The sequence below is a fragment of the Vulpes vulpes genome, chromosome 2 (genome assembly GCF_048418805.1).
Source record: "Vulpes vulpes isolate BD-2025 chromosome 2, VulVul3, whole genome shotgun sequence".
NCBI lineage: Eukaryota > Metazoa > Chordata > Mammalia > Carnivora > Canidae > Vulpes > Vulpes vulpes.
Genome location: NC_132781.1, coordinates 163284060 through 163297399, shown reverse-complemented (window position 1 = coordinate 163297399; position 13340 = coordinate 163284060). Strand labels below are relative to the sequence as shown.

Below are 13340 nucleotides of genomic sequence, written 5' to 3'. Positions count from 1 at the left end.
ACGGTACAATAGTAACATGTAAAATACACCGTATGGGGACGCCTGGGGGCTCAGGGCGTGACCCTGGGGCCCCGGGATCGAGTCCCGCCTCGGGCTCCCCGCACGGAGCCTGCTTCTCTGTCTGCCTGGGTCTGCCTCTCTCTCCGTGTCTCCCATGAATAAATAAGTAAAATCTTAAAATATATATATATAAAGTATAAAATGTTTCCAGAAAAAAAATGTGTGATTGAAAATGAACGAAGAACAGGAGGCTATAAAAACTGGCCAGGGCAGATCGGGGAGAGAACCACGTGGAACTTTTAGAAACGAAAAACGTAAAACCCGACGGACTCGGCGGGTGACGGGTTGGCAGGAGGGTGAGCGAAGTGAGGGGCGCGGGGTGGCCCCGCGGGTGCTGCCTCGGCTTTGGCTCAGGGCACGTCTCCGGCCAGGGGCACGTGGGGGGCGGGGGTCCTGCCTCTGCCTGCCCCCTGCTCCTGGGCACTCTCCTTCTATGTCAAATAAATACATAGAATCTCTTTTAAAAGAGAGAGAGAGGGATCCCTGGGTGGCGCAGCGGTTTAGCGCCTGCCTTTGGCCCAGGGCACGATCCTGGAGACCCGGGATCGAATCCCATGTCCGGATCCCGGTGCATGGAGCCTGCTTCTCCCTCTGCCTGTGTTTCTGCCTCTCTCTCTGTGACTATCATAAATAAATAAAAATAAATCTTTAAAAAAAAAATAAAAGAGAGAGAGAGAGAGAGGCGCTTAGTCTTTCCGGCCCTGCCCACGTGAGGTCGGGTGCGGGTGGCCGGGGTGCGGGGGCCGCAGCGGTGACCCCCCAGCTCCAGCCCAGCGTCTGGCCCAGTGTCCAGCTCGCTCGGCGGCCTGTCGTGTGACCTTGTGGCCACCAGGGGCAGTGGCCCTGCCTGCTCTCGAGCCGCGAGCGGCACCCGCTGTGGGCCCGGCCCAGCCGCTGGCACCCTGGGGTGCCTCTGAGCCTCCCTGAGCATCTCCCTTGCCCCTGCGGAGCCGGAAGGGACTTCGCACGCTGGGGAACCCGCTGTGCCATTTCGGGGTCACCTCCCTGGACTCCTTGGGGACACCTCACCTCCCGCTACAGGGCCACATGTCCTCCTCCTTGCCCCGTCGGGGGGTTTGGGAAGCAAAACACGGATCCACGTTGTCCCTGAATGAGCCCTCGGCGTGTCCCGGGTTTCTGTCTTCCGGCCGTCACCCCCGACCTCGGGCGGAGGGCCCAGGGGTCCGGGCAGCGTTTCTTCTCTCCCCTTCTCCTCCTTCCGAGTGTCTCAACTCTTCCCTCTCACGTCAGAAACATCCGTCATGTCCCTGTAGCCTCCACAGTTTCTTTTTGCTCTTTCCTAGCGCGGGGGGTCCAGAGCTCTCTTTGGAGCCGGGCGGCTGGGCCAAGAGCCACAGTGTGGACGCAGCCAGGTCATACCATCAAATTGCTAGCACGCTTGATAACTGGACCCAGAATAACCCAACCTGGGTCCGAATACTATGATTCTCTCTCTCTCTCTTTTTTTTTTTAAGATTTTCTTTATTTAGGGGCACCCGAGTGGCTCTGTTGGTTAAGCGTCTGCCTTTGGCTCAGGTCACGATCGATCCCAGGACCATCTTAAAAAAAACAACAATGACGTTATTCATTTATTTGAGAGAGAAAGAGAGAGCACACACAAGTGGGGAGGAGGGGCGGAGGCAGAGGGAGAAGCAGGCTTCCCGCAGGGGGCCCGGCGGGACTCGATCCCAGGACCCCGGGGTCACGACTCGAGCCCAAGGCCGACGCTCAACCGCTGAGCCCCCAGGCGCCCCCATAGCCAGCTGTTAACCAGAGCATAATACTGCGTGTGGTGGCAGCAGCGACACGATGACCGGGTGCCCTGGCTCCGCCGAGGGAGACAGGGAGGTCCCCCCAGTAACGTGTCCCAGACACCGTTCTGTGCCTGTCGCCCACCTCAGGGGGTCCGTAAACACGCTGCTCCTGTGCCAGGACAGTCCTTGCTCCATCAGGAGGCAGCTGAGGACAGGGCGGGGGCCCGGGTACTGGACCGCTAACATTAAAGCTGTTTTCTTCCAGCTTTATTAAGCTTTAAGCCTTTTCCTGTTTTCCTATCATGGCCAAACCCACCTCTTGGCAGACACTGACGTCTGAATTTTTTGAATTAGATTCCTGAACGGTGATTAAAACCGATTTGGGACCTCAACAAAAGATTTCAAAATACCGACAAAATCCAGGCTGATCCGTAGGGATCGTATCCACTGGAGGGAGGCGGTGGGGCGGGGAGAGGCTCGTCCTCTGGGCCTCTCGGCCTCCTCATCCTGGGGATGCCCCCGGCGGCCCTGGCCTGGGGATCCCGGGCTGGGGCAGCACGTGCGCCGTGGTTGGGGGTTTGCTGACCCTGCCCTCAGTGTGCCAGCAGGGGCCGGTGGGATGCAGGGTGAGGTTGCTCAAGCCGTCGGCACGCGGTCATGCCTCACAGGCCGGTGGTCTCGCCGACACGCCGGGGCCTCATCACCAACATTTCCACGGGCTCAGCTCCAGTTCCCACCCGGGGAAACTGAGGGAGAGAAAGCAGGAGATGGATTTCTTCAAGGCCAGCAGTGTTGGAGGGCGCCGTAAGGTAAACAGCGGCCGCCCGGCCCTGTCCCTGCCCGACTTCACAGCCTCCTACACTGAGCCGCATTCATTCGGATTGTTTTCCGAGCAGAGCCGAGTCTCCATAATGAAGGGCTCTCTGAGCAGGGCAGTGAAAGGAGCTTTCTGTGTGGCTCGGCCAGAATTGTAAGAAACGTCGCCCTCCCTCCTCCCCGATGCTTGTCTGTCCATCAAAAACGCGGTGTCGGTTTTTTTAAAAACCCAAATAAAACAAAACAAAACACAAAACAAACAAAAAACTGACCATGCTCCCAACCCATAAAAGTAATCGGCGACCCTCTCCTCGCAACCGCCCCAAACAGCGGAACTCAAATCCTACGATTTCAGCCAATTTTTCCTTTGTTGGGGGGCGGGCGGGTGGGGGGGAATCAATAAATGATTGTAAATAAGTAAGTTGTTGTTGTGGAAAAGGGCAGACGGCCGGTGGCCGAGCGAGCTCTCCTTGGCTTTAGCCCTGGCGGCCGAGCTCTGAGCTCCCAGCCCCGGGCCCCGACGGGGCGGCCCCAGGACACGAGCCCCAGGCCCTGCTGGTCCAGAGCTGAATGGTTTCCTTCTTGCTTCAAGCCAAAGCCTGATGCGTTCAGCCTTGGTCCTCCTGCGCCAAAGCCAGGAGGGCAGCGGCTGCCCCGGGGGTTGGGGCTTCCCGGCTCGCATCTGTGGCCGGAGCACCCAGCTGCAGCCGCCCCGGAGGTGTCCCCGCCGCCGCGCCCCGTGTGCCCCCGGCAGCGCCCAGCAGGTCAGGGAGTGCGTCAGAGTGACAGTGCACGAACCGCGGCATGAAGCCCGCAGCTGCTGGGCCAAACAAAGTGATGAAAAGGGTAAACCGAGTCTGTGGCACCCCAGGGATTCCGCCGTCCTGGAGACCTCTGTGAAGCCAGGACCCCTGGTGGCCCTATCAAGATCTGCCCTCAGGGTCACTCTGCATAGACTGGCTGGCCTGCAGGGTATCCTGTGCCACTTACTCAGTCTCTGGGCTGGGCCGGGCCAGGGCAGGGTGTGTGTGTGTGTGTGTGTGTGTGTGTGTGTGTGTGTCTCCTGGATGGGCCAGATAAAATCCCTTTCCTTTTGCAACAACTTATGCAGCATAAACCAGAGGCGACGTCTACAAAGATAAATGGATCAGTAAGCGCCTGGCTTTAGGGAGCTCAGGATGGTCTCCAAGGGGGCAGGGGAGCACCACAGCTCAGAAGACACTGGGCTGGGGCGCCTGGCGGGGGCACTCAGGTCGTGACCCCCAGGGTCCTGGGATCTGCCCCAGGTCGGGCTCCCTGCTTGACGGGGAGTCTGCTTCTCCTTCTCCCTCTGCCCATGCTCATGCTCTCTCTCTTTCTCTCAAATAAATAAGTAAAACCTTGAAGAAGGGATCCCTGGGTGGCGTAGTGGTTTGGCGCCTGCCTTTGGCCCAGGGCGTGATCCTGGAGACCGGGGATCGAATCCCACGTCGGGCTCCCGGTGCATGGAGCCTGCTTCTCTCTCTGCCTGTGTCTCTGCCTCTCTCTCTCTTTGTGACTATCATTAAAAAAAAAAAAAAAAAAAAAAAAAAACTTGAAGAAGAAGAAGAAGAAGAAGAAAGAAGAAGAAGACGACGGCAACGATGACATTGGGCTCAATCTTTTAAAGCAGGATGGGGGGGGTGGCCCTAATGCTGGGAGGAGGACCAGCCAGGCAGAGGGACAGGGCAGGGTCTTCAAACTGGGGACTCGCACAGATTTCCCCAGGGGCACGCCAGCAAGGGAGCGATTTCTTAAATCCTCAACACCCATAAGTGTTCCCTCAAACTGCAGGGAGGGATAAATCAGCATCTTCACAAACTAGCCCTCTCCTGTTTACAAAAGAAAGGCGACTCCTCAGGCGAATCCCCGAGGTCTTATCCTGGAGCATTTTCTAGGGGTGAAAAAAAATCTCTTTAGGCTCAGGTTGCCAGTGTATACAGCGTTTTTCCCCCCTGTTTTTACATACATCCTGTTAAGGGTGAAGCGTGTCTCCCATTGGCTTTTTCTAAATTCAGGTATGGGTGACGGGCACTGAGGGGGGCACTTGACGGGAGTGGGTGTTATTCTGTATGTTGGCAAATTGAACACCAATAAAAAATAAATTTATTATTAAAATAAATAAATAAATAAATGAATGTGGTCGCCTTCAATGATAAAAAAAAAATAAAAAGTAAAAAATAAAAATAAATTCAGGATCAGAAGGCCTCACAGCGGGGATCAAAGTCATTGCTCGCCTGCGCTGGGAACTGTCCTTTGGGCCTCCTCCGGGATGCACTGAAGAAGCACAGGTCACCTCCGCGGTCCTCCATCCAAACGTGTATACCTGAACCTAATCACCAGGAAAGATCGGGTAAACCCGGACCAAAGGGTGTTCTACAAAATAACTGGCCTGTTGTCTTCAAAAAGCGTCAAGCTCGAGAAAGACGCAGAAAGGCAGCGTTCCCAAATCTTCTGGAGGCAGGACAGCCAAATGCAATGGATGTGTGTGGCCTTGGATTTGATTCTGGGGGGAAAAATCTGTAAAGCTGACAAAGGACAGCTGTCAAAATTGGAATATGGGCTGTAGATGAGATAATAGTATTGCACTTGTGTTAAATTCTGTGACTTGGCTAATCCTACTGCAGCAAGACAAGGTCCCTGTCTTTAGGGAACTCGCCCCACGTCTTCAGGCTAGAGGGGATGATCGCCTTTACTCTCAGGTGATTCAGATCAAAACCAACACCCGAGTGTTTTAGATACAGAGATAACAGGGAAGCAAATAGGGCAAAATATAAACGAAGTGGTGAATCTAGGCAAATGTGACGTGAATGTCAAAAGAAAAAATGGTAAACAAACACAAGGAAATCTGGACATCTGATAAATTTCCTATTTTCCCGTTTCCCACGTTTTCCTCAATAAATGTTTAACAAAAAATTGATAAAGGCACACCATTAAAAAAAGGAAAAGAATAGGGGTGCCAGGCTGGCTCACTTGGTAAAGCCTGAGACTCTTGATCTGGGTCATGAGTTCAAGCCCCACGTTGAGTGTAGAGTTTACATTAAACATTTTTTTTTAGATAAGTAAATAATAAAGATGAGTTTAAAAAATGTCTGTTAGTGATGCTGACTCTTTTTAAGTGTAACTGGAAAGTTTCCCAGATCTTCTATCAAGAAAATGTCAAAATGTATAGATTGAAATTCATAGATAATTTTTTAAAAATTGTATTTGTTTATTTGACAGAGAGAGAGAGAGAAAGAGCACAAGCAGGGGGAGCAGCAGGCAGAGGGAGGGGAGGAAGCAGAGTCTCCGCTGAGCAGGGAGCCCGACGTGGGGCTCGATCCCAGGACACCGGGATCATGACCTGAGAAGAAGGCAGATGCTTCACTGACAGAGCCCCCCAGGTGCCCATATAGATAAGATTTTTATATATATTTTTTCATGGTCAGCACTTCCTCAATGTTACCCAGTCGTATCATGAAGTGCTTTTTCCGATTATAGTCAGTCTTCCCTTTATTTCTCTTTACAAAGTGTTTACTCTGTCCTACCTTTGCTGAGCGAACACTTATTTCACTCTGTGACTAACAATGACTGGTACCCAGTTCCTCAGACTTCTTCCCGGGGGGTCCACAAGCACAGCTGTGTGCACCCCATTGAAATATAGGGCACAAGTTTGATTCTGACAACAAGACGGGCGGTCGGCCCGGGGCGGGGGGGGGGCGTCCTTGGGAGAGCAGAGTGACAAGCCCGAGCCAGCTCCCCATCGTTGGTGAAATGGCAGGACCCAGGTTCCAGGGAGGGGCCTGGTGCAGACGCCAGTTCCTGAGGGGACCTGGGAGGTGACCTGGCTCCTCAGCGGGGTCCGAGGGCCCCGGGAGCGGGACAGGGATCCAGGACGGCTTTTAGGAATAAGGCCCAATGTGAGGGGGGCACCTAACAGGTCCTCGGTACTGGCCCAGCTGGGTGTGCTAAGGTGGAAAAAGAACCAGTTCCATTGGGCCCGTGTCAAGAACTTCTGACGGAATGGCTGGCTGAGCGTGCAGGTGGGCGCAGGTGGGCACAGGTGGGCACAGGTGCGCTGGGCAGGCCTGGCAGAAACAACCATCAGAGCCATCAGGGCAGTTACACTGCCGGCTGCGCACAGAGGCCTCCGCGGCAGGGATGACATCCCCATTTTAAGGAACCAGAAACGTGCCCGAGGCCACCGTGGAACTGAATTTGGATCCTAAAACCCCGAGGCTCCTTCCAGCAAGCCAGGCTGCTGTGGGTTCCCGCAGTCCCACCGCACTCCCCGCCCCCAGCCTCATCTCATTCCTGCTAAATGCGTTTCGAACCCAGCCTGTGCACCCAAACACACGAAATCGTGCACAGGGGTGTCTTGGATATCGATACCGTCTGGGGTGGCATCTCAGCTCTGGAGCCGTGTGTGTTGAGAAGCAAGAGAAGCTGCTCGAGAAGTCTTCCCGGGCAGCGTGGGGAAGCTCTCGGGCCAAGCAGAGGCCACAGAGCAGGCAGGGAGGATGAGAGATCCGGGCCTCGGCTCTTCAGCATCCCTCAGGCCGGAGGGTGTCGTGTCAGGTGCTGAGGCTCTGCAGCTTCTCCTCCTGCAGCCTGACCCTCGGGGGACTCCTGCTCCCTCAAAGCAACTTGCAGACCTCTCCGTCTAGATCCTTAAACAAGACCCAGCGCTATCAACAGGCTCGCCTTGTGCACTAGAGGGACAATGCTCCTGCCACTCCCTTCAGAGGACCCTAGACTGTGTGCGGCGCATCTAAACCAGTGGTTCTCCAGGTGGGGCCCCAGGGCCAGCAGTGTCACCTGGGAACTTGTTAGCCATGCAAATTATTGGGCCCTTCTCTTGACCTACAATCAGAAACTCAGGGATGGGGCCCAGATCGGTGTCTTAATTAAAAAAAAAAATTAGGGATCCCTGGGTGGCGCAGCGGTTTGGCGCCTGCCTTTGGCCCAGAGCATGATCCTGGGGACCCGGGATCGAGTCCGACATCGGGCTCCCGGTGCATGGAGCCTGCTTCTCCCTCTGCCTATGTCTCTGCATCTCTCTCTCTCTGTGCGTGTGTGACTATCGTAAATAAATAAAAATTTTAAAAAAAATTAAAGAAGGTCTATGCCCACTGAGGGGCTCAAACTCAGGACCCTGAGATCAAGAGCCTCACGCTCCACCGAAAGAACCAGCCGGGAGCCCCTCAGGGTCTTCATTCTAACCAGCCTGTCCTCCACACATCGCCGGCCATGGACACCACTCTGGAAACCCGTTCCCTTATACATAAAATAGGTACTATCAGTGTTCTTGCCCCAGGGAGTATTTTGAAGATTAAATGAGATAGTACTAGAGTTCCTGGGGAACAGGGTAAAAGTCACGGTTACCTTACTAGGCACTGTTTTTGGAGCCCAAATTATTTCAAAGAATGGAGGGATCTCCTGGCAGGTCCTCTACTTGTTTCCTTCCTCCTCTCATCTGGGCCGGTCTCAGGCTTCCAAATTCCATTACGTCTCACTGCACCTTCTTCGGCCTAACCTTGGGTCACTCGGGTGCATCCCAGCTCCTACCCCTTAAGCCCAAGACCAGCGTCATCTCTCTCTCCTCCCTCCTAGCCCCAAGCAGCCCTCCCAATGAGCTGATTTTAACCCATTCTCTCCCACCCAGGCTTCATTTCCTCCCCGTTGCCAAGGGAAGATGATCTTTTTCTTTCTTTTATTCAATCTTTCTTATTCTTTTCTTTTTTTCTTTTACTTTAGAGGAGATTTGCATCTTTTCTCCATCTCATAGGCTGGGCAGATGATAATGGATCATTCAGTGTGGGAAGGAACATGCCTGAAGATGCAGTAATACTAAGCTCTTAACAAGATGGGGGAGGCGGCCCCATTATCTTCTCCATCTGTTTTTATCTTTACATTTTCAGCCCTTTGACCCCTGGGTCCCTTTCCCGTCTTTAGGTCAGATATCAGCTCCTATCTTGTAGGTAGCCCCAGAATAAGACAGTGTCTAGATCTTTAGAAATAGGGAATCTCCCCACGCCCGACCCACAGAAGCGCACCTGCACGTGACCACACCGCAGTGTTTCACACGCGGTTTGAGAAGCCAGGTCACAGGACGTGGTTTATTAAACACCCCTGTGGACAAGTTCTCCTGCAACGCCGGCTCAACACGTGGATTCCCAAAGGGCCCGATTGAAGGAGTTGGGTGTGGAGCCCAGGAATCTGAGCTTTTAAAGCAACTTCCCCCTTGTGATTCCTACGACAGAATAAATTTGGAATCAGGGTCTGAGATGAGGATCTGAAAATAGCCGGTGTTCACGCAGGTCAGGTGCTTTGGGGCCTTGTCTGCAGCTTCTTTTTGTTGAGTCGAATTTGTGGCACCTGGGAACGGGTGGAGGCCGTGTCCCCATCCCCTCGTCTTAAAAAATTTTCTTTTTTAAAAGAATTCCAACAGTTCAAAAGGAAAGTTAAAAAGAAACCCACAAGTTTGCCTTGTTGCTAACACGCAGTACCGAGATCAGGGCAGGGATTGCTGAAACCAGTAAAGGGGGATTACGGGCCGAATTCCAGGAGGAACAGGGATGGGGGCGGGCTGGAAGGGGCCACGGTGGCCAGGTGGGTCCTGACGCCTGCGCGGCACCTCACGGGCTGCGAGCCGAGCCCCGCATCCACGGGGAGGACCAGCAGACCTCAAACAGCCCTTTTTCTATCACTGCCGGAGCCAGCGAGTCCTCCAAACACCCCACCGGCTCTCCCGGGCGCCGCCGGAGCCCGCCTCCCCTGGTCCCTGGACAAGGGAACAGTTTACCGGCCCCATCCGCCCCCGGCCCACCCAGACGAGGCGGCCACTTTTTTTTTTTTAAGCCATCGGATTCAATATTTACAAGAACAATCCCATGCTTGGTTCTAAAATTGCTGGCCGTGCAAGGAAGAGTTTACTTCTAACAACAACAACAAAAATCCAAAAAACCAAAAAACCCCAACAACACTGGTTGTGCCTTAGTCTTTTTTTTTTTTTTTTTTTAAATCAAACTAGCAAAGTAAAATATTCTACAAAACTGAATTGCTTCCTGCGTGCCCCCTTCTCCTGGGGGCTCCGGCTCCTGCGCCCTGTAACTTTAAACCTGGCCTGAGGTCGGGGTTTGGCGCGGCCAACGGCGGCGGAGGGCGGGCCCAGCGAGCCCGGGACCCCTTAGGGCCGCTCCGCCCTCGCCGGGATAAAGGCGGCTCCGGGCTCCTCGCTCCTCGCAAAGTTTCCAGCAGCAAAGTCAGCTCAGCGGCAGCGGCTGCGGGAGGAAGAAGCTTGGGGACCCTGGGCGCTGGGGCTCCTGCTCCCCGCGGCCTTCCAGCCCCTCTTCCCTGGCTCCCGGGGCCGGGCCTGGCCACAGAGCTTGGAGCCCCCCCAGCGCCGAGACAACCGCTGGCCCCCAGGGGACCGGGCAGCCGACAAGATGTGGAAGGTGCCAGTCCTGCTCTTGGTTTTGGGCGGTGCGGGGCTCCGGGTCCCGGCAGCAGGAGGTAAGCCCGGGCCCTGCCGCGGGGACGGGGCTCTGGGACTCGCCCAACGCCTGGGCCCTGAACTCGGGGTTGCCCGGCGGAGCCGAGGGGAGCTGGCTGTGCGTGCCCGCGGGCCCAGGGGCCCGGAGAAGGAGAGCCCAGGGCTGAGCCGGTGCTGGCAGCAGGTGGGGCCCAGGGGCATCCCTCCGGGCGGGCGACCTCCTGCAACCTGCTGCTCAGCCCTCACTCGGGGTTAAGGGTGGGAGCCGGGAGCCCTGTGCTGGCGGGGCTGGGCTCCCCATGGGGCTGCATGGGAGGGGTGCGCAGGGCCCCAGAAGAGGCCGACCCTCTGTATGGGGGGACACTCAGCAGTGCTGGGGGGGAGGGGGCTCCCGGTGGGCTCCCTCAGACCTGCCAGGTCTTACACTCCATGCACCACCCCGCTGGATGCCCCGCTAGGCTCCAGGGAGAGGATGGTGCGTGTGGAAGGATGGACGTGCGGGAGGCAGCGGGTGAGTGTTGTGAACCTTGTGGGTTTAAGTTGGTTTGGGGCCATGTGTTGGACTCGGCCAACGTCAATGACCGAAGGAGTGTTGGCGTCTCCTTGGACCTGACCTGTGTCAGGTGTGACGGTGGGAGCTCCCCTGCCCCCCACCCCACCCCCACCCCAACTCTCACATCCTCTTCCCATCTGGCTCTTTTCCACCCGGTGTGCTGTGCTGGTGGCATCCGTGCACAGGTGTCGACATTTGATTTTTCTTGGGCTTTCACTTTAATCTGTTCTCCCCAATAGAATATAAGCCCCCCAGAGCAGAGTGCTGTCTCGGCCCCGATCCCCAGGGCCAAAGCAATATCGGGCACGTAGTACTTGCTCACTAAATATTGGTTGAAGGAACCGTAAGCGAACCAGTGATCTTTAGAGTTGGGGGTTGCTGAAAGGTAAACTGTATTTTCCAGATTGAGAACAGAGGTGGGTCTAGTACCAGAAAAATCCCCCTTTGGAGGGAGTGCTTTGCGGGAGGGACAGACCTGACCCAGGCACCTATAATTCCGTGGCCTGGGGAAATTATACGGGGTGCACTGCTCTCTGCCAGGCTGTCTGCCTCAAAGGGCCTTGAGCAACTATCTTTACAGGCCCCTGGGCTATTCGTGGCAGGCCTATCTTTGGAACTTCTCTTTCCACCGGCGCACACACGGCTCCGCTCTTCGGTTACATTTCCCTTTTGGCGAGACTGAGTGCGGATGACACCGGCCTGTGCTCCCCGGGGCAAGGGGTGGGAGACCCCCAAAGCAAGCCACATCCCAGCTCAGCTCAGGAAAGGCAGCAGCTGGGCAGCATCCTCCGTTTCCTCCTAGGAAAGGGTTGGCTGGAATCAGCTTTAAGCCAGTTTTTGAAAGTCAGAGGTGGGGAGCGGGTAGCGGAAGGGCTGGGCTTGACCTAGGCATCTCCAAACCTGGTCTGGAAAACAAAAAAGAATCACCGGCCACCGTTGGAGCTAGAATCTGCCCGGGCTAAGGACAGACACCCCCGCCCCCGCCCCGCCTCCTCCCCAGGCTGGGGCTGGCTGTGAGGGGATGCTGAGCTGCTGGGCTGCTGGCAAGCAGCTGAGGCCCAGGACGGGTTTTGTCCGAGAATAATGACCGAGGCCAAGGGAATATGGATGAATAAGTTCATTGAGCTGAGCTATTGTGGCTCTCGCGGCGGCGCCGGGCTGGGGGTAATTATGGTGATGAATTTTATTATCCTTCTCCCAGGGTCCTACTCCCCACTGGGGCGCCCCCATCTAGTGCATAATCTGGTTCCGTTTTGTAATCTGGTCCCATGTGCTGTCTCTTTGGAGCTGAGTGGATTCAAGGGAGCCCCGTGGTCCGCACATCTGGCCTTGTCCTCGGTTGTCGGGCCCGCCCCGGCTCTGAGCTTCCATCCAAAACACCCAGGCCGGGGCCCCTCCGCTAGTCCGTTTATTTTGTGAAATCCTGCAGGCTGCTGCTTGCCGCAAGCCCACATGTGATTTCCCGGGACTGGTCCACCCAGGATTAATCATGCGGCAAACAAATTTCCCTGTGATTTCCCCGAGACTCCTGGCAGTGACTTAGGGAGATCTTCGAGTTGCTAAGAGTTTTTGTGGCGCTTAAGGCATCGATCAAGCATTTAGTAAACACCGGGTCCGCTGGAGTCTTTGGGAGGGAGGTGCTCCCGTTACCGTGGCGAATGAGATCCAAAATAGAGTTTAACGGAGAAAAGCAACTTTTTAAGAAGTATCCGAGCGTGCCAAGGCTAAGTCGGGACTCGGAGAAGAAGGCAGAGGTAGGCGGTCCCTTCTCTCTTTCTCCGGCCTCCGAAGTGAGTGGTCCCTGCTGGTGTAGCCGCTCCATACCAGTGGGTTGACAAGAGCCCAGATGCTGGTGTGACAGTTGGCGTGACAGTGAGCATCTGGCCAAGTAGGGAGGACACCACCTCCCCGCCACGTCCACCCCCACCGTGTGCTCGGAGTGTCACAGTTCCCTCCTTCAATCCTTACAACTCCTTAAATTACACATCCTTATCTCCAGAGTATGCCAGCGCTGGGATTCAGAAATGGGTCTCCCTCCAAACCCCAAGCGCTTTCCAGGACATTACAGAGCCCCATAAACACTAACGGTCGACCTTGAAATTAGAGGTGAATGTCCCTTTAAGCTCCTTACACGTGAAAACAAACAAGAATGTAAAGGTACCAAAAGTCCTTTCCGTTTGGAGCTTGCCATCAGTGCCTGTAGGAGTGAGGATGTCGTGGTGCGTGACAATAGGACTCATGGCTTCGTTCCCCAAATGGTGACCCAGCACCTCTTGGGCGCTCGGTGGGGAGCCAGGTGCAGGATTGGAGCTGTGCGCACGTTGGAGAGTCACACCTGACTACAAAGCATTCCCCAAGCCCTTGCCAGCAGAGCAACGGACCTGTGCTTTAAATTCCATTGGCTTATCTGAATATTTGTCATATTTCTGGCTCTAAGAACATGCACGCCAGGTTACAACTTGTGGAAATGTTTCAGGGGAAGACAGAGAAGACTCGAGTGCCAGCAGTGCCCTTGTGAAACCCTTTTGGGGAATCGAAACAAGATCTCCCAAGGCTCTTCAAGGAAGCCGTGACATTCCCGCCACCCCGAAGCCCCCCAAGGAAATACGGGTCCAGCGTGAGCCATTTGTTGGAGGGGAATCCAGTGACTGGGGGGACCCGGTGG

General features: G+C 55.3%; 1 protein-coding gene across 2 annotated transcripts in view; it reads left to right on the top strand.

Annotated features, from left to right (window-relative positions):
- Positions 1-9262: 9262 nt before the first annotated feature.
- Positions 9263-13340, top strand: part of PDPN (podoplanin) — a 30008-nt gene continuing 25930 nt past the window's right edge. Inside the window, exon 1 of one of the 2 annotated variants that reach the window (XM_026011949.2) lies at positions 9263-10142. In XM_026011949.2, the coding sequence (XP_025867734.1) occupies positions 10076-10142 (67 nt within the window). In that variant the 5' untranslated portion in view covers positions 9263-10075. The remainder of the gene's footprint in view (positions 10143-13340) is intronic. The other variant, XM_026011948.2, reaches the window with a different exon arrangement.